General features: G+C 27.3%; 2 protein-coding genes across 5 annotated transcripts; both read left to right on the top strand.

The window, feature by feature from the left end:
- Positions 1-4801: 4801 nt before the first annotated feature.
- On the top strand, positions 4802-8215 carry LOC107631002 (abscisic acid receptor PYR1). 4 transcript variants are annotated; one of them, XM_021109842.2, is made up of 2 exons: positions 4802-5540; positions 7450-8215. In XM_021109842.2, the coding sequence occupies exons 1-2, from the start codon at positions 4898-4900 to the stop codon at positions 7605-7607; spliced, it is 801 nt and encodes a 266-aa protein (XP_020965501.1). In that variant the 5' UTR covers positions 4802-4897; the 3' UTR covers positions 7608-8215. The 4 variants fall into 4 exon arrangements, with proteins under 4 accessions (XP_020965501.1, XP_016189826.1, XP_016190125.1 ...); XM_016334340.3 differs by lacking the exon at positions 7450-8215 and adding an exon at positions 6260-6682 and having other exon boundaries at positions 4803-5540; XM_016334639.3 differs by lacking the exon at positions 7450-8215 and adding an exon at positions 6186-6305 and having other exon boundaries at positions 4805-5540.
- Positions 8216-16395: 8180 nt separating this feature from the next.
- On the top strand, positions 16396-17337 carry LOC107643955 (uncharacterized). The gene has a single exon (XM_088502374.1). It carries the CDS (start codon positions 16426-16428, stop codon positions 17089-17091), a length of 666 nt encoding a protein of 221 aa, XP_088358500.1. The 5' UTR covers positions 16396-16425; the 3' UTR covers positions 17092-17337.
- Positions 17338-21948: the final 4611 nt, after the last annotated feature.

Genomic DNA, 21948 nt, shown 5'->3' with positions numbered 1-21948 from the left:
TTTAATTTTTTTTAAGAAAGATCCGTGGAAATATCCGCGAAAAATGGATATCTAGCGGCTATCGGGTATCCATTACTCGTCGCGGATACAGGGCAGAGACGAGAGACTTTTTAGAACCATGGAACGGGAATATCTCCGTCCTCACCGAGATCCGTTGCCATCCCTAAATATGACATTAGAGCTTACAAACGTTAGAAAAAACTTAATGACATCAATAATGGACTTTGATGAAAATGATGAAAATTTTTTAGAATCAATCCAATAGTTGTTCAAGATAACCACTAATGATGAAACTTTGAAAGTTAACGATATTTCATCAAATCCAATTTGACCTTTACTGTGGGGCGGGGGGACCTCACCATCGTATTATATATAGCGTATGTATTTTTTAACCTTGATATCATAGTTTTTGCATTTTTTTTTCAAATTAATGGTACGTTTTATTTGTATTTTTATTTTTTTTAATTTCATAAAAAAAAGAAGTGAAAATAAAAAATAAATTTTTGTTGTTTTTGCTATTTTTTCTTTTCTCTTTATAAAAAATCTTTGAAACAAAAAATACTAAAAATAAAAACAACAAATATAACCTAGGCATACGTACTAAGATGGCGTGTATTTAGCATTTATACTATATTTTTCATAACATAGAAATTTTATTTTGACAACTCTACTAATTATCTAAAGTTATTTATAGTAACAATATGAAAAAAATGTATTTTTTATTATAAAATAATCATCTTTATCTTTTGTAATTTTCTCTCACTTTATTATTATAAAAAACTTTTAGATATATCATATAGAGTCGTCAAAATATTTTTATTCATAGCTCTCACTTAATCCGACATGTTAGTATTTAATAGGAAAAAAAAAAACTATCAATAGAAATCAAAATAAACAAAAAAATTATAAGTTTTCATTTTAAATAAGGATCAAGCACATCATAATATATAATTAGGGATCTAGATGGATAGATGAAATGTATAGATAGAGTATCACAAAAGGGTAGTAAGCTTTGCTTAGATGGAAAATAAAAAATGTGTGGCATGGTGTCACTTCCTAACTTTTTTTCTCTTATATTTATTATAAAAATATTAGATGACCAACAGGATTTATTAATAAAACTAAAATATTTAGTATCAATTAAGATTTTTAATTTTTAATTATTATATACAATTTTTTAAATAATAAATATATATTGAGGAAAAAAACTTAAAAAGTTGTAATACTTTTATACCATATATAGTTTGTAAAAGCGTCTAATATTTGTATTATTTTATACAAGGTGATGCCTGATAAAATAAATAAAATTATTGTATTATTTATAACAAATTTTAATATTACATCTGTTCTAGTCATTTTAGATTTTGAAAGTAATTTAGTTTCAACAGATATTATATTTTTGCGATTTCTAAACCACAAACATGTGTCCTACTCCATAATAATAATAATAATCTCTCTCTTACATTGAATGATTGAGATTGGTTTTATATAAAATAAATCATACTCATATTATTTTAGTAGGATGTTATGTATTATGTTTTGAAATAGACAAAGTGATCAAATTATTTATCAACAACTCATGTTGCATTGTTTTGGTTTTCGGTGATGAGGAATAATATAATCAAATTAAATTATGATAAGATTTTTTTTTTTTTTTTACGATATTTTTGAGAGTTTTACTTAAGAGTTTATTATTTATTATTGATCAATAAATTACTATACACATTAAATAATATTTAAATTTTTAATACTTGTTAATTACTTAAATAGACGAATTATTTAAATTTTTTATACTTATTAATTAATTAAAAGAAAAGGATATGGAACCAAAATGTGACCAGTCAAAAAATAAACAAAACCGCTTAATTAAAATTACTTTTTGAATAATATGTTTGAAAATCGCTCCTGAGATCACAGAGCACAAACTAAAACCTAATTTTTTATAGAATCCAAATACATTTTGGCTAATTTTTAACTAATATACTTTTAGTTTTCTAATTATTCTTTTAATTAAATAAACGAGTGAATTGATAACTCAACCAATTCAAATTGATCAATGATAGAACCTACTTCATTTACATCTATTTCCTTTGTATATGATATCCAATTGAGCAATCAATGTGGTTGCAATTATTATATATTGTGGGGTCCATATTAAATATTAGCGGTGAAGAACGCCCCAAATGCTATGATGAGAGGTGCATGGAATTGGAAATGTGTAATCAAGATTATTATTCCAATAGAGGTAAGTTATAAGCTAAATTAGGTATCATTTTTATTAATTAGGTTAAATGATTAGTGAACACAATCAGAATGTTTTTATGCTTTGTAAACACGCACGGATGCAAAATGGAGTGTATGTGACAAAAACCAACCAACTAACATGCTTTTTGGAAATATTATTTTCAATATATATATATATATATGCTACTTTTAAAAAATAAAAAAAATGCGAAATAATTAAATCACGTAGCGTGAGTAATTAATATGAATATGTGATATAATTGACACAACTAGAACTAGTACAACCTCTCCGGAGCGAATCTTCTTCAGTAAAAAAAAACTGAATATATGGTATGTAGTATTTAATCTAATTATTAATTATTTTCTCTCTTATTTATTTTTTGTCTCATTTAGAGAATTAAAAATGAGAGATTACACTGAATTATTAAGTGTTAAAAAAACTGAAGAAGATCCATTTTTCAACCTCTTCCAATCTAGTAATACTCGCAAAACAAGGACTAAAAAACATTTTGGTATAGAAAAATGTTTAATTTTGGAAAAAAAAAGTTAATGTCTTAATTTATTTATTCTAAAAATGTAAGTTAATAAATGAGATAAAATTTTGTGTATATGTTTTTTTTTTTTTATCTTATATTGATTTTTTTCTTTTAAGAATCAACGTATGTAACAAATTAAAAACTAAACTATAATTTTTTTCGAAAAAACTTATATATATATATATATATATATATATATATAAGAACTACTTATTTAAAAAATTTATACCGAAAGAATTAAAGACACGTAAATGATTATAATCAACACAAATAAAATCTTAATTTTGACGTTAAAAGGTTGATTCAATTTTGACGTTAAAAGTTTATATTGTATTTTTATATATTTAAATATTTATTTTTTTTTGAAAAAATTTATTATTTTATTTATAAAATATTTTATTATTATTTTGTTGTAAGAAATTTAATTATTTTGTTAAAAAAATTAATTATTTTAGTGATTGATTTTACATATGAATAAATTTAACTATCCATATATTATGGTTGTATTAAACTAATCTATGTAAGTGTGACTTCATGCCTCAATAATGTAAGTGACAAATGTGTCCTAGCTAAACACTGTATTTTAATTAAACCATTAAAATAATACAAATTGGTAAATATTTAGAGTGCGTTTAGTTTGTGTTTTTTTTTTATTTTTAATATTTTTTTTTGAATTAAAATACAAAAATATTAAAAATAAAAATAAAAATAAAAAATACAAACTAAACACACTCTTAATTTCTCATAATTAAAAAAAAATTCTTCCGATCAAAATTAAATCCTAATAAAATTATATTCCTTAATCCATAAGTCATGTTTTGTGTTCATTCATTTTTTTTCCATAGTCCATATATATCCCGAAAAAAAAATTTTTGTTTTTCTTTTATATAAAAAGCAAAACCTAAAGAAATGACAAAGTCGCATTCCATTTTCCATTGGAACATTATATTTTGCAAGTATGCCAGAGGCCCCATTCTTCTAAAATAAAACACCAACCAACAAAATTAATTTCTCTTTTTCTTTTTTATCTTTTAGTCTTCTAGACAAAATCACCATTTAGTCCTCCGAAATGTATGGTCTTGATAATTCAATTTTTTATTCTTGAATGCATATATTATCCTTTAAATATAAACAACACTTGATAAAATTTCTCAATATCCCTTCAATTGTTTAGCTTTCGAAATATTTTTATATTTTATCATATATTATTTATTTCTAAAGAACTGCAAACATATTTTTCTTAAAACTAAATCATTAATATTCTAATCTTTAAAAGCTAAATCAGCTTTCTTTTGAATATTTTTTTTTGGTGTAGTGTTCTAGTAATATTGATTAACATAATCAATATATTATAATACTACTACTACCAAAAGAATAAAATAAGACTATCTTAAATAAAAAATATATATTGAAAATAATTTAAATAACGGATAAAATATATTTTTTATTTGTGAAGTTTGTTAAAAATTTTTAAAAATATTTTTATTTTTTTATTTTAATTTTATATTAAAAAAATTTTATTTGTATTAAATATATCTCTAACGATTAATTTTTGAAAAAATTTAAAATTAATTTAGTAATAATTTTATAAGAACAATTAACACAAATAAATCAGACATAATTATTATGTATTATTGTTAAATTTATCTTAAATTTTTTAAAAATTGAGCTATTAAGAATATATTTAATACAAATTAAAAATTTATAGAATAAAATTTAAACAAAATAAAATGTATAAATTTTTTTAAATTTTTTTTACAAATTTCAGGAATAAAAAGCACAAATATATTGTGATTAATTTTTTTATACATGTAATATTTTTTTATATAAAACCCTTTTCCTTATAATATCTTTAATCAGTATTGCAACATTTTTTTAAAAAAAATAAGAAGTTAGTTAAAACTTAAAACTACTTGTTAAATATACTAAAAATAAAAAACTTGACTCTTTAATATATTTTTTTCCCTTGTGTGTTGCCAAACCTTTTAATGAAAGAAAAGTTAATTTGATTTGACCCCTTTTTATCACATTTATAATTTGTTTATTTCCCATCGCTATCCACACACTCACTCTCTCTCTCTCTCTCTCTCTCTCTCTCTCTCTGAGAGGAAGAAGCAATGGAAGAAGAAACACAAACTCACACAAACATAAATCACGCAACCCCCGAACCCGAACCCGATACACCGACCCATCACGACCTCGCTCTCCCCGCAGGTCTCACCCAAGAAGAATTCGAAACCCTAAAACCCTCAATCGCCACGCACCACACATACCCACTCTCCACCACGCGCCGCCAGTGCTCCTCCCTCCTCGCGCAGCGCATCCACGCGCCGCCGCACGCCGTCTGGTCCATCCTCCGCCGCTTCGACAAGCCCCAATCCTACAAGCACTTCATCAAGTCTTGCCACGTCAGCGAAGACTTCCAGCTCGCCGTAGGCTGCACCCGCTACGTCGACGTCATATCCGGTTTACCGGCTAACACCAGTACCGAGAGGCTCGACGTGTTGGACGATGACCGACACGTCATCGGGTTCACTATTGTTGGGGGTGAGCACCGCTTGAGGAATTACCGGTCAGTTACTAGCGTTCACGGGTTCGAACATGATGGGAAGATCTGGACCGTTGTTTTGGAGTCGTACGTTGTGGACGTTCCAGAAGGGAACACCGAAGAGGATACTCGTCTGTTCTCGGATACAGTCGTTAAGCTAAACCTCCAGAAACTCGCGTCTGTCACCGAAGGGAAGATCACCGACGGTGACGGTAAGTAACACTTTGAGTAATTATAAAAAAAAAATATTCATGTTATGGAGTAAGGGGGAAAAAAGGAAAAAACAAGTAAAAAAGGTTCCATTGGTAATACGTTATTGGGGGGAATTATTTTTCTTTGTTTACTATTTTTGGGGAGTCATTTTGGTTTATGATTAAAATTTTTTCCCTTTGTTGTTGTTGTAATTTTGGGTTTTAATTTTTTTTTTGGATATTCACGTTAAATTGTAATTGTCTTGATGTGAAGTTAATAATTAAAAATGGTTAGACTAATAATATTTAAATATCAATTTTATATAAAAATAACTACAATCATCCATGTATGTTTATTTTTAGCTTTGGTGGATTTGACTAGGATGCTCTTTCCCATGTTGGAACTTGATTCTTGTCTTAAAATAGAGAGAGAAAAAAAAAGTAAAAAAAATGGGGTTATTTTTTACTAGGAAAGGAAATGATAATAAAGTATTTATTTATTTTGATCATTTAATGAACTGAACTTGTATAAATGCATTTGAATGTGTATTTTAGATATTATTATGGTAAAAAGTGTCCTTTTTTTTTCAATTAAATACACAATCATAATGTTTTATTAATACCTCTTATTAGTAATTAGTAATGTAATTTTTCTTACCAGTGTAGTTTAATAATTGCAAGATAGCTAGAAAGTAGACAAGAGTTCTGTTCCACTGAATGAATGTCTTTTGGATTTGAAGGGCACTTTGGTCAACACATGTTGAGGCATCAAGTGTTGACTTATTATGGTCTATGGACCATGATCCATGATACTGATATTGATATGTTTCTACGAATAACCACTGTGTTGAAATAATGTGATATGATATGATTACAGGGCTTCCTTGTTAGTTCAATTTATATTTTTTTTTTCATTATTTATGTTATCTTTCTAGTTATTGCCGTTTCTCCCTAAGAAGATGCCCAATAAGATCTTCTTTATGCCTTGTTCTTCATTGGTGGAGAAATTTAAAATTGGGGAATATTATGGCCAGCCAAAAATTCTTGGAAAGTTATAGTTTCTACTTTGGGATGATGGAGTATTTGAGTCATTCAGTGTAAGAAAATGATGGCTAATAAAATGCCTAGTTCTAGATCTATAAATATAGGAAATTCAAAACTCAACTACTAAATTAGTTATATATATATATATATATATATATATATATATATATATATATATATATTTCAATTATTAAAATATTAAAATCTATTAGAATAGAATAATTAAATTTGCAATAAATAATAGTTAAATTTATTTATGATAGTATAATAAAAAATTTTATGAGATGTCAAATATATATATATATAGTGATTCATTTTTAGTGTGCATATATATATATGTATTAGTATTATTTAATAGTGTAAAAAAATGTATACTGATTTTTAATTTAGGAGTAATTGAATTAAATATCTTATTGATATGACAATAATAATGATAATAATATAATGGTCGTATAAACTTTTTACTGGTACATACAAATTAAATCTTTAGTAAATGTGCTTTGTTTATATAATAAAAATAACAAAGGTTGTTGTTCATATTCTAAGGTCAGACCCAATAAAGACACAAGGTTTACTTTAAGGGATGGTTTTTATCGGATACCCAACCTCTTTGAGAGATAAGAGATCGGACATGACGAAAGGAACCGATTTGTACTTATCTAAATAAGTAACTGTCTCTCCAAATCTCTCATACTATTTCTATTTCATCTAGAAGATAAGATCTCAACAAATTCATACTATATAAGATAAGATAGAGCTACTGCCTCTAGGGAGGTTATCAAACTTTACTATAAACATACTGGTACCCTCAGGTATAACTTATGTTCTACTCTACTAAAAATCTACTTAAAACCCTTGCTAACTTAAGCATCGGAGTCCCTTGCAGGTACTACCCCCACCTTCTCAAGAGGAACTCGGACATGTTGCACATTAACACCAAAAAGATCGGGCGCTGTCATCACAAGAGATCTGGACCTCACGTTCAGACCCAAACCAACGTTTCAGGTAACCCTCGGAACATTGGCGTCGTTGCCGGGGACCTAGAATTCATCCCATAGTGATGGCGGACAACTAGCACGAAGACGGCTACACAGCATCTGAATCCGAAGACGAGTCCCAACTAGAGAGCAACGCCATTATACTGCCTCCTCCACCTCAAGCACAGGGCCCCCAAGGGGAAGGGCCATCGGCCAACCCTAACCCAACGAGGATCCATTCGGAAATCCATCATCCCGAAGAAGAAGAACTTCCACAAACCGCTGAAATACTGGGTCTCGTCCGAGGCCAAAGAAAATTCCCGACTAAGGGAACCTCTTCCTCTGCCAAATTTGCCCTACCAAGCCCGAGAGATGGAGAAGGGAAGCTGGCTGCTAATTGGAAAGGACCCTATAAAATAGTAGAGATCTTAGGCAAAGGTTACTACAAAGTGTCCGACCTCCAAGGGCGAGAGCTCCCGAGGTCCTAACACGCATGTAACCTAAGAAGGTACTACAGCTAAGCAGTGAACCTTGTGCAGAGGTGCACTCTTTTTTCCCGATCTCAGGGTTTTTAATGAGGCACCAGCACGGGGGTTAGGGGCACTCAATCCCCTTGCACATAGATTTCTGTAAAGGAGTTTTTTATTTTACTAATAAAAATTCATATTTCTTTCATTCCTATTTTTCCAAAAGTTTCCTACTTAAGACGCATTAATTTAAGCTCGACAAAATGCAAAAAATTATTGTCCGACCTAAACCTGGTCGGCAAGATGAAGCGATGAGGTGCAAGTTAATGTAAGAAGTTATATAAACAACTCGTATGAAGCGATCTCAATGTGATCGGATAAAAAACGAGTTGTAAAAATAACTTGATAAAGGCCGATTACTCGAAGTCGAACCTATGAAAGGAAACTCAACATCTCAAAAGGCCTATCTCTATTTTAAAGGCAAAAAAGTTTTTTCGAAAAACACAAGAGCAATTTGAGCACTATTTATAAGAGTTACAAAGAACAAACGTTTAAATTTTCAAACGGGTCAAAAACCCAACCTCCATAGAAAGGAGCACCCGACGTCTAAGCAGAAGCCACAGAATGCTCGAACCCAACCTATGTAAAGATCAAGACTCAAGCAGAGGCACTGTTCATACCCTGACCAAAATTATAAAGCCAGACCCAATAAAGACACAAGGCCCACCTTAAAGGATGGCCTCTATCGGATACCCGACCTCTTTGAGAGGTCGGACACGAAGAAAGGGACTGGCTTGTACTTATCTAAATAAGTAACTGTCTTCCCAAATATCTCCTACTATCTCTATCTCATCTAGAAGATTATATCTCAACAAACTCCTAAGATATAAGATAAGATAGAACTATCGCCACCAAGGAGGTCATCAAACTCTATTATAAATACACTGGCACTCTCCAGGTATAACTCATGTTCTACTCTACTAAAAACTTGTTTAAAACCCTTGCTAACTTAAGTATCAGAGTCTCTTGCAGGTACCACTCCCACTTCCTCACGAGAAACTTGGATAGGCAGCACCTCGACACCAAAAAGGTCGGACGCTGTCATCACAAGGGATCTGGACCTCACGTTCAAGCCCAAACCAACATTTCAGGTAACTTTTGGGATAGTTGTAAAGGTAGATAATATATAAATAAAGATGAACTTAAAAGAAAAAGAAAATGTAGTTTCGAATAGCTAGATTAAATATGCAATTCTGTGAATGAAATTTGTTAGCAAGATGAGAGAGAGGAATAGAAAAAAAATTTGTGTCTATTCAAGTTGTTGTGAAGTGATACAATATAGAAGAGTATTTGTAAGTGCTAAAAGAATTAAAATAATAAAAACGTAATATTTTATAATAAACATTTAAATATATTAAATAATTTTAATGAAACAAAATTGAGATGGTGGAAGTTTGAATATATTATCAAAGATAAGAGTGACAAATTTTTTTTAAAGATGATTTACCATATATGGCTGTTATAAGGAAGAAAAATTTAAAGTAGAGGACAAAGGCATGTTGAAAAAAGCGAGATGAAGAAAAATGCAATGGCTTTTAGTTTTAACACTAATTATATTTTGAGTGAATATTCAATTTGATTTTCAATAATTAGCTTAAATGCGTTTTTGGTCTCAACAAAAAACTTGTTCTTATTACTTTGGTTCTCGTATTTTTTTTTATCTAGTAAAATTTAAAAATGATATTTTTTAGTCTATGTTGTTAGTCCTATGCCCCACAGCTATATATTCCATTTTCTTTAGAATCTTTTAATGACCTAATATTATATACATCACAAAAATGAAAATAAAAATAATTATTTCGTCAATTTCCAACCACACAACAAATCCAATGGATGACAACTAAGTGGTCTATAGTCTATACTCTATGGCGTGTATTTTTTTGTCCCAAAAATTGAGACACTTTTTTATTTGGGCCCAATCTTGTTAACTTGAGAATTAACGACGGTGGCCCACTAAATGAGTTGCCAGATTTTTGTATGCATTTTGGTCCCTGAGTCCATTTTGTTTTAGGTTTAATTACTCTCTTGTTCCATATAGTTTTACGAAATATTCAATTAGGTTCTTATACTTCTTTTTTTTTAATTGAGTCCTTACACTAATTTTTTTTTAATTGGATCCCTATACTTTTTTTTTTCTTTTTATTTAGGTTCCTACACTAATTTTTTTATTTTTAGTTGGGTCCCTATAAAATTAAGCCGATTACTACTAAGAGGGACCTAATTGAAAAAAAAAAATTGGTGCAGAGACTCAATTAAAAAGAAAAAAAGTATAGGAACCTAATTGAAAATTTCGCAAAACTATAAGGACCAACAAAGTAATTAAACCTTTCTTTTATCTTGTTAGGATAGAATTGATACGAATAAAATTTAAATGAAACGCTAACTAATTTGAGTTGGTCGAGTGGTTAAACTTACTCGTCTCACTTATTTTTTTTGTCATCACTATTTATTAGCCTCAATTAACATATTCTCTTTAATATTCTACCAAAATATGCCTCAATTAACATAACCTTTTATGTTTACTAGCACGTGATCTATTAGAATGGCAAATTCCCCTTCCCAAAAATGCTTATAACAAGAGAATATCCATCGTTCTAAAAATTATATGTATATATAAGCTTTCTTTTAGTATACATTTTAACTTGGAAAAAAATCTTATAGGTTTCTCATACATTATATAGTCATTTAATGTTATTGGATCTCTTAAATTTCTCATATTGTCAATATATATATTTTTTTGAATCCCTAAAGAGTGTGACGTCTTTTCTACTTAGAAAAACTCTAATTATAATTAGTTAAGAGTTGTGAGTTAATGATTTAGTTAGATTTAGTCATTCTATACCTTTTGGTTGTCATGTCCCAAAAACTAACCTTTTTTAATTTTAAAAATAAAAACATACATTGTTTGCTCTAAAATAATTATTGCATAATTTTTTTGTCAATTAAAACAAAATCTTGAATAGATGCTCCTATTGTCACATATGCATGATGATGTTATTTAATTTGGCTAATTAGATGAACTTACTTCTATGTGATTATATCTTTGAATTTTGTGATTTTTTTTTTGTCGAATTTATTTCAAGCTAAGTAAAAAGATCTTAATATCTTACATTGTTTTCTAGAATTTTTAAACTTCTACATTTTTAAGCAGAAGAAGATTTGTAAGTTTATTGCGTATCTACCATTTTACCAATGAGAAATCTTTAAAGTGAAGCATATTGTAAAAACATTATTTAACTAAGGATGATAAAAATATCCGACCAATGTGGAGTATAGAAGTTTTTTCATTGATGGATCAATTTAATATGTTTTATCGGTCAAATCGCACAATTAATAGTCCTAATTTGAAATATGCTAAAGATATTTATCTTCCTACTCATTATTCTTAAACATTTTTTGAATTATTAAATGGATATAAAATAAATTCTGATCTGTTTTAATTAATATTCTAAGACAACAATAATTATATCCATTTATATGTAATATTGATTATTTATTGCATTCATTATATTTTTTCCGTTAATTTATATAGTATTCAAGAGAATGTTTAAGATGAATAAAGTAATAATATATTTTTGCTTTTCCATAATATAATATCTTTGGTCTATTTCAAAAAATATATCTTCTGTTTTAAAATAACTGTATTTTAACTTTTTTGAAATATTAAAGAAATCAATGTACTTAAACATAAAGTAAGTCTAAATATATTAATTTTTAGTGTATAAAAAAAAGTCAAAGCGATATTTATTTTAAAATAAAATGAGTAATAATTAGAGGTGTTTATGGATCAAATCCAATCCGCATATCTGTGGTATTTATTCAAATTCGATAAAAAATTTACAGATATTAATTTGATCTGCATACTAATAGAATCGTATTCGAATTTTAGGTAGGTATCTACATATCCGTAAAAATAAATAAATAATTTTTTATATTTTATTTCAACTTAATAATTATCATATATGTTGTATTATTTAAAAAAAGTATATTTAATAATATTTTAAGGATAAACATATTGAAAAGAATATAAAAAAAGGGATTTTATTGATTTTTTTAATAAAAATAAACTTTTAAAAATATTTTTATGTTTTGTCGATATATCCGATATCCGATCCGATTATGTGGATCGGATCCAAATTTAAAAACTGTAAATATTAAATCTAATCCAATCCAATAATTTTAGTGCGAAATTTTGTCTATATTCAATCTAATTTGGTCCACCTTTACTTTTAGTAATAATTTCACAGGTAAGTAATAAATCAATCTAATCTAAAAAATGATAAAAGATCAATTTAAATGAGTCAAATAATCAACCCATATTTAATTCATTGTTAAGGATTCAAATCTCAATTTAAGCATTCAATAATCTATTGATTAAAGTTAAATTTTTAAATAGAATTTCAATCCATAACTAATTAATTCTTGATTTGCCTTAAAAAAAAGGAGAGAAAAATTAGGCCGGAAAGACATGAAGCACGAACATGCAAGTTGCCATGTTGGAGCATTATATGTTCCATTCAATAAAATCAAAGAAATATGCGAACGTGTAACACAAAAATTAAAGGGATAATTAATAATCATCCACTAGCTATCAATGGAGAAACAGAACAAGCTAAGTGGACGACAACTCTACCCTTTTTCCATCTCATCTTGCGTTCCCATGTTTCTTAGGCATTGAACTTCAGTCAATTTCCAACCTATAAATATAGGTGAAAACTCAGGTGCAGTCGACTTCACGTGAAGTTGATAGCTAAGAGTCGTTAGATGAAAATTTAATCAAATCAGTCAAATCATCTAACGTCTCTTAGTTATAAACTTCACGTGAAGTTGACTACACCTGAGTTTCCACCATAAATATAGAATTTTGTAAATTACGTAAAGAAATTAAAACTCTTACAATTTTATCTTAAAACAGTTATATATACATATGTTGGACATAACATAACTTAAAGAATTGACTTAAAGGTTTAGACATCAGAGAGCGTACTTTTTTGTTATATTTATTTTTACGGTAATATTTAAAAAAATAAAAAATAAAATAAAATGTATTTTATTTAATATTTATAAATTATTATTAGACAAATTTTAATTATTTTTAACTACTTTTTATATTACCAAATATTTCCGTTATTTTTATCAGAAGTTTGTATATATTGACTTCTTTTGTTTTTTTTTTTTTTATCTTAGCATGTTATTAATTATATATTATATTATATTATTGTCTTTTCATTCCCTCTATTCAGCAATCTTCCACTCTGTTCTCAAGATCTTGTGACTCTTGTGTATTTAAACACAAAAATATTTAATATGAAAACATTGTTCTATAAAGATTTAACCTCAACTGATATTCTTCATTTTAGGATTAAAAATTGTCCAATCTATTATTAAAATAAAAAAAAAGGATTTTCCATTATTCTATGATGAGATGAAAGAAAAGTGAGAACAAATTTTTTTTTTTATTCCTAACCAACTAATAAAGAGAAAGTCACAACACAAATAACTTAATTAGCATGAATGAGAATAATTATATTAAGGTGGTCAGAGGAGAATACTTATGATAATTTTATCTTTATATTTTATAAAAAAGGGATTTAAGTGTTAAGAAATAAATTCATTAAAAAATTAATTGACCAAAAATTAATTATTTACTGATAATATATTGTCAATATGATCAAATTTTTTGTTTTTATTTATAATTAAAAAGAATTAAATTTTGATACACCAACAATATAAAATACTTATATATATTTATTTATATATGTTCTTTTAAGTGACAAAGTTCGTTATTTTACACTAATATATATAAAAATTAAATCCTTAAAAAATAGTTAAATGGAAAAATTTTGAATAAAAATTTGTTTATATATTATTCTTTGACAATTGACATCATCTAAGAATAAAATTATTCTTTTAAATTCTATTTGTTAAATTTGATATCAGTTAATATGACCTTAATTTTTGTTAAATTTCCCTGTTACCATGAATAACCAACTAACCGTGGCATGACTTGGAGTTTTTCCCCCTCCATCTTCTGTATGCATGTTCTTATTAGTCATCAACATACATATGGCTGGTGTGGTATTAATAAAATATATAATAGTGTTAAGTGTGTAAAAAAAAAAAATGGCCACCAATTAATTACTGTGAAGAAAAATATATATTTATTAATGGTTTAACAACGCTCATTATTAGAGCAGTTGGCTGATGCATTCGCATCTTGAGTTGTTCTTCTTTTAAAATTTTATTCATAGACTAATAATTCTTGTTAGAAAAGTAATGATTTCATAATTTAAAGAACATTACTTTAAATTAGTTTAAATTCATTTGTTATAGTTGGGCCACTCTCAGAAGCCTTAATTTTCTCACCAAGTCCTCTAATTCTCCAAATACTTAAGTGATTAATTCAAGGCTCAACATAAACCCATGAAGGCAAGCATTAATCGCCAATTGTGGAGAAAATTAAAGGAGCTTATCTTAAAGGAAAGATTCTAGGAGAAAACTTAATTAATGAGATTTGATTTGACTTAGTTTCCTATTTTGAATTAGTTTTGAATTTTGAATTTGTTTAAGGGTTAATATAAAAAGAAGAGAAATCACATACGTGAAATTTTTTCTGCAGTTTTTACAATTCATAATTTTAGATTTTCTTTTTATCATGAGCAACTAATCTCCTCTTGTTAAGGTTAGAAATTCTGTTTATTATCATGGATTAATGTTCTTACTTGTCTATTCTTGAATTATGCATTGATGTTTTCTTAAGAATTTAGTTTTCGTTCTTCATCTCAAGGGTTTGAATATATTGAAAAATAACTTAAATCTAAATTAAATTCTATAAGTTTTTAGAAAAGATTATTTGATAGAATTAAGCTTGAAAACCTCTTCTCCCAATTCTAAAAGTTTTGAATTTAGTTTGATAAGTGACATTGAATCAATCAGGTTTAAATTTTAAGAATTGTGTGGCTTGTGAATCAGTATGTATGCTTAACCTCTTTGCATAATTAATTAATCGAGGAATTGACGATTTGTTAAGTTAAGAAAAATCGGATTCCCAAGAGATTGGAGTTCGGTTAATTAGGGTTCGCCGTAAGATAAATCTTTGCATGATTAAGGTAGATAGTGAAGCATTTTTCTTGAAGTTTTAAACATTTCCGACACCTTAACATTCCATTCATACTATTCTCTCAGCAATTTATAAATTGCTTTCATTTAATTTTCTGTTTTTTGTATTTGATATTACTGAAATCCTAAATTGTAATTGTTTAGTTAGAATATAATAATCGATTAACTCATGTGTGCTTAGTCTGTTAATCCTCGTGAAAACAATAATTCACTCCCGTGGTATTATTTGATACAATTTAGTGCACTTGTTGAATTGTAGTTTTGCAAAAATCTACATCATTAGCCAACCATCATTATCTATTTTGCGACGGTTTATTTTAAACTGCCATTATCTGACTTTAAAATCGTTACTATCTGTCAATTTTTAGAAAATTTGTTATGCTATTATAAATAAATTTGATTATTGGTATATTATATATTTAATTATTCTACTATAGCAAATTTGACTATTCAATTTAAAATATATATATATATATAAACAAATTTGGTGATTGATTTTTAATGTATATGTAAATTTTCGTTAATAAAATAATGTGTTGTTAGTTAATGAACAATGTTTCATTTTTTTTATGTTTTAATTTTTAATTCTCTTCATCTCTCTATAGTAGTGAAAGCAATAATATTGAAAAGATGAGTAAACTCGATCAAATTAGGATTTTGGGTGGGGGGAATGATAACAATGTGGAAAGCAATTTAAAATAAATGATGAAGTATAGTCATTAATAAAAAAGTAATAAATTAAATGACTGTTATCTATTAGTTAGTTAAATTTATTCAAATATTTACAAAAAATGTTATTATCTTTATTATAAATTTACTTAGCCAAATAATTTAAATTATTAATTAGATAAAGACACATGACTATCACAATTCACAATAGCCTCTTTTTTTAATTTGAAGGTGTTTATATCTTTTTTTATTTATATTTTGAATTTGTTATGCTAAAATTCGTTCTTTATTTTAAAAATGAAAAGAACAAAAAAGATCGAATAATATTAAAGTATTGAATCTCTTATAATATATCATAAAAGAGTTCAACTAAAAATTTATTCTTTTAATTAATATTAATTAATTTTTTAAAAAATTTTATTCTAAAATTATAATAAAAAATGAGTTAATGCTCCTTTTGTTTTTTTTTTTTTTTATAATACAGTAACGAAGCAATTTTTGCTATAAATACCCATGTTCTAATAAGGCTATAACATCAACGTGGGGTTTCAAAAATTTAAACTTTTTCCCATGGCAACCTCAAAGATTCTCATACTTGTTTTCTTTGTGATTTTGGGTTTCGGAATATGTTGTTCCGCTAGAACACTCCTTACTGTAGACGAAACCAACAACGATTTTGTTGGTGTAGATCTACACAGAGATGGTCATAAACATGGTGGTGATGGTGGAGGTGGTGGAAATGCTGGAGATTTTGGTAATGGTGGAAGAGGTGGAGGGGGTGGCAGCGGAGGCAGATTTGGGGATGGCGGAGATGGTGGAGGAGGTGGACGTGGTGGGTTTCATGGAGACGGCGGCACTGGTGGAGGTGGTGGCAATGGTGGCATTTATGGAGACGGTGGAGACGGTGGAGGAGGTGGACAGGGTGGGTTTTTTGGTGATGGTGGACGCGGCGGAGGAGGTGGAAATGGTGGGTATCATGGAGATGGTGGGGATGGTGGAAAAGGTGGTGGTGGTGGGTTTAATGGAAACGGAGGTACCGGTGGAAATGGAGGAAATGGTGGATTTGGCGGAGACGGTGGCGACGGCGGAGATGGTGGAAGCGGAGGAGATAGTGCAGTAGAGTCTGCAAGAGCTATACAACCATGGAAGAAGGGGGGAAATAGACTATATGGTGGTGGTGGCGGCGGCGGTGGCGGTGGCATAGGAGGCGGTGGTGGTAGATTATACCACCCTTGAAGCCTCTTTGGAACTTCAATATTCAGAAAATAATACATCACTCCTTCTCTCCTCTAATTAACCCTAATTAATAATAAATAATCATATAAGATATGATGGGTATGAGGTCATGAGGAATTGAGGATGTATATTATAAGGTTTTTAAGTTGTGACACTAATAATAATGTAATGTTTGATGTTAATGTAATGGTGCGGAAGACATGTACCTAATGTAAAATGTTTAATGCATGGCTCCATTACCCTTAATTTCTATTATTTGCTATTTTATATACGGTAAAAACTCAGTTGCAGTCGACTTAAAGTGAAGTTATATTTGAAAGTCGACTTAAAGTGAAGTTATATTTGAAAGCCGTTAGATGATTTGACTAATTTGGCTAAATTTTCATCTAATGGCTCTCGACTATCAAAAAATTTAAACAAGAAATTCAACTAAGCAAATGATTAGTGGAATTGAGTTTTCATTTAGCTTGATGAATTAGTTCTCATGTTGATTGGACTAAGAAGAAAATAGTTATTAGTTATAGATCTAAATAAGACAGTTTTTGTTTTGTTTTGCTTTCTTTAAATAACAAAAAAATAAAATAAAAAATAGAGTGGTCTAATAATTCTGTTATTACTTGATCACTAAGTAACTGATTCCTTTAGCCTACATACTAATTGTCACATTATATCAATCAATCATATTAATATTCATATCTCATATATATACTATTATTAGATATAAGATATAATTTTTATTAAAATTAAATTATAAGTCAATATAATATGTTACACCATACTATTTACACTTGTAATAATACCATAATAATTACTCAATAAACTTTTTATTCATTACCTCAAAATAAATTAAAAAACATAAACCAAAAGCTCCTATGGAGGAGGGGAATCAACAGAATTAAACTAACTTGGGCTCAAGTTAAGAGTTGGTTGAATCAGTTAATCAGTTAGATTAGTTGGAGAGTGCAATTAGGCAATAACTTAGTTATGAATATAATCGTATATAATAGACAACTACATGAATAAAAAGTTCAGTTTCACTTATAATTTTCTCTATTCATCATTCATACTCTTCACCTTCAATTCTCAATTTTCTTCAAGATCTTTGTAAGTGTTACTAAAGAGAAAGAAAAAACAAAAAAAAGCTTGAGAAGCAAGAAACTGAAGAAAACTACGACTGAATGATATTTGATTTGTGTTATACCCTAAGGTAGCGTTTGTTTTGAGGTACTGGGACAGAAACTGGGAGACTGAGACTCAGTATCATGTTTGTTGGTTCAGAGATTGATACTAAAATTTCTGTCTCTGTCCCTAAAAGTTAAGTATTTCAGTACCTCCAAAAAGTGGGACACAGGAGACTGAAATTTTTAAAGACGGAAACTGAAACTTTAATAACATTTTATACTTAAAATACTCTCATTTTAATTAATTAATTCCAATTTTATCCTTTGTACAAATTAAATTAGAGCTTCATTCTCGTTTCAATTTCTATCTCTCACTTTGCACCAAACAAAATACTGAGATTTATTTCAGTCTCTGTCTCTCAGTATCAATCTTTCAGTTTCTGTTTCTCTACCAAACGCTACCTAAATACATACATATACATAAGAGTATATTAATCAAAGATGTTAATGTTATATGATGTGAAGAGAATTCAAAGCTCTATACCTTTTAACACAAGTTTAAATTTTTAACCCAAGATTTTGAGTTATTTCATGATGAGTACTCTGTCATTTAATATATATTTGATAAAAGTGGATCCTTACTCCTTAGAGTAATATATATTATTATATTTTTATATCAAATACAATCAAAGAATTTTGCGTTCGTGAAACACAAAAAGGTTTTAATGATGATCAACATCAAATTCTAAAACGAAACAACCATGTTATTGGTCAATTCTGCTTCTTTTGGTCTACCTTCCATTTATATTTTTAAGTTTTATATATTAACCACAACTCTAAATTCTTCCACTACTATTTAAAAAAATTATTCTAATTCTTGAATTTGTTTGATTTCCACAATCTAAAACCATTTTATATTATTAGTGTATACTAATTTAATCATATATAGATAATGAATTATTGCAATTTTGATAATGATGAGTATATGAATATAATGAATGAGTGAGATGCCCACTAATAGATATTTATTTTACAATTTAATTTTAAACCATATGTATATTAATATAAAAAGGTTTTACATAAATATCTAAGTTAATTTCTATTATTATTATCACAGGAAGTAATGCTAAGGAACTAATTATTTTATTTATCTTAAATTCAAAATTTTAAATCATAAACTCTTAATTTTAAAATTAAAATTGACTAATGTTATTTAACTAAAAGTTAATTCTCTATCTTTTTTCTATCACAAAATTAAATATCTTTTAATTAAAACTCCTACAACAAACATATTTAATGAGATGATATTGTTAAAATTATTTTACACCATAAATATATCAAAATGATTTTTTTTAACTTTATTGTTCATAGTCATTTTATCGCACTTAATGGTTGGAATTCAGCAAAGAATAAAAAATATTATATTTTATTAATTAGTGTCCATCACTCCATTGCATTACCAAGATTTTCTATTTTGGAAGCCCACTTGTAACTGCCACAATTATACAAGGGTTTGAAAAAAAAACTAGAGACACCCTTCAAACATAAGGATTATATATATATATATATATATATATATATATATATATATATATATATATATATAAAATAGATTTTAGCTAGATTTCTCTTCCTTTCAACAAGACTTGTCAGTTTCTCAAGATGAATGAAGATAGAATTAAGATGAGGTGAATACTACAATGAAGATTTTATAATTGTCTTCATATAAATATATTTTTTTTTTATTCTTGAATGATGAATTGTATGATTAGATTTTGATATTTATAAAAATATTGTTTTTGTTTAAAATGTAACTAAATAAATAAACCACACTTTTAAACAAAACATTTTTATGAGAAGATATTTTTATCATTTTCATTTGAGTAGTTGCCTTAAGATTATTGTACCCTAAACTAGCCAAATCCAAAACAAGAAGCTATGTAAAAGTATGAGTTATTTTCATGCATCGTATAGCGTGTAACATAATTACATAAGTATGAATACATGAACATAAAGATGGTTTCTAATATTCTATTTTAATTTCATAGTGGTGCATAGGCCAGTAGTGTTAATGCGAACATAATACATAATATATCTGCGTCAGGTAGAGAATCATATCTAAATTACAAAACCTAGTACCTTATCAAAAGTCATGTTTAAATTTAATGATTTTTTTATGGAAAAATATAGGTAACTAACAATATTATTGAACAATGTGAATAATAAGGTTAAAAGAATAAATTAATCTTAAATTTAATCAGTAACATTAAATTAAAATATAGCGACTTTTTGTTGAAATAGGCCAATTTCAAAATTTATTGTTCATATTGTTCAATTAAATCATTAATTATCTAATATTGTCTTTTTTTTGTACTTAAGATTGATTTGACAACATATTCTCAAATAATTTATTTTCTTTGAATTAAATTTTCCCTATTTGTGCATGTGGTCAAGGAAGAATGAATTAAATTGGTTTACGGTGATGAGTTTATAATATTTTTTTAAAAATTATTATTATCTAATGAATTTATGCATATATAAGATAAGATTTAAATTCCTGACTCTTAAGTAGATTTTTGTTATAATTGCAATACTCATAAGAAAACCGAAATAAGAAAGTGAGCTCTTACATCAGTATCAACTACTGACACAAGCATAAAACTAAATACGGAGAGTAAATTAACTATTCTACCCATTCAAGTTCATTATTAATAAAGAATATATCTTTGTCATAATAATAATGATATTCGGGTTTTAGTTTAATTTTGGATATAAACAGAATAGTGTTAACAGGAGAATCAAACTCCCTATAAAATCTCTAATAAATAATAGAGGAAGTATAGGGGTCAACGAAGTATCTATACAATGTATATAATAGAGGTTTAAGAATGTTCAATTCAGTAGAATATCAGATGTTTATTATCGCTAGTACCTGAATAGTTATTCTGAATAGTATAAGTGTATTGTATTTAAGAAATTAATAATATTTTATCTTGAATGTTCATTTTTTAACTCATATTAGGTCAAATAAACAGCTCATTATACACATTGTACAAATACTCTATTTGGTCTGTAGCGAAATTTTAAATAATAACATTCAACATTGGAGAATAACAATACCTAGAAAAAGTTAAGTAAACGTGTAACACTAATCAAAATGAGATGCTACATACCTAACTTTTTTTCCCTTTCTGTTGATTGTATATGTATGTATGTGTTTCTTTTATATTTTAAACTTATTAAATTTTCAATCAATTTATGAAAGTAATAAAAAAAATAATTTATATAGATTCAATTTTTTATAAATATAAATTTTAAATTCTAAATCTTAAATTTATACCTTAAATTTTAACTTTAAACCCTAATTTTTCAAAAATAAAGGTTAAAAAAATAATTTTATAATAAAAATAGTTAATTTTAGCTACTCAAAATTGATTTTCTATATTTTTATTTTTATATAATTGTTTAATAATATTTATTTTTTAAATAATTATTTATATTGTTAATATAAAAATAAATAATTATTTTTACAAACTTTAACATTATGTAATAAAAAACACTTGTAAAATTGCACTACAATATATCAAAATTAATTTTTTTTATATGTCTATTAATAAATTAGGTCCTTTGTTCTATTTTATTCCTTCTTTCGTGCATAAAAAATTCTCCCTGAAAAAATTTAAAAAATAGTTATATTCTCTTTAATTATATTTATTCCACAAAGAGTTCTTTGAGT

Source organism: Arachis ipaensis, chromosome B1, assembly GCF_059453495.1.
Source record: "Arachis ipaensis isolate K30076 ecotype BB chromosome B1, ASM5945349v1, whole genome shotgun sequence".
Taxonomy (NCBI): Eukaryota; Viridiplantae; Streptophyta; class Magnoliopsida; order Fabales; family Fabaceae; genus Arachis; species Arachis ipaensis.
This window is presented reverse-complemented; position numbering and strand designations above follow the sequence as displayed.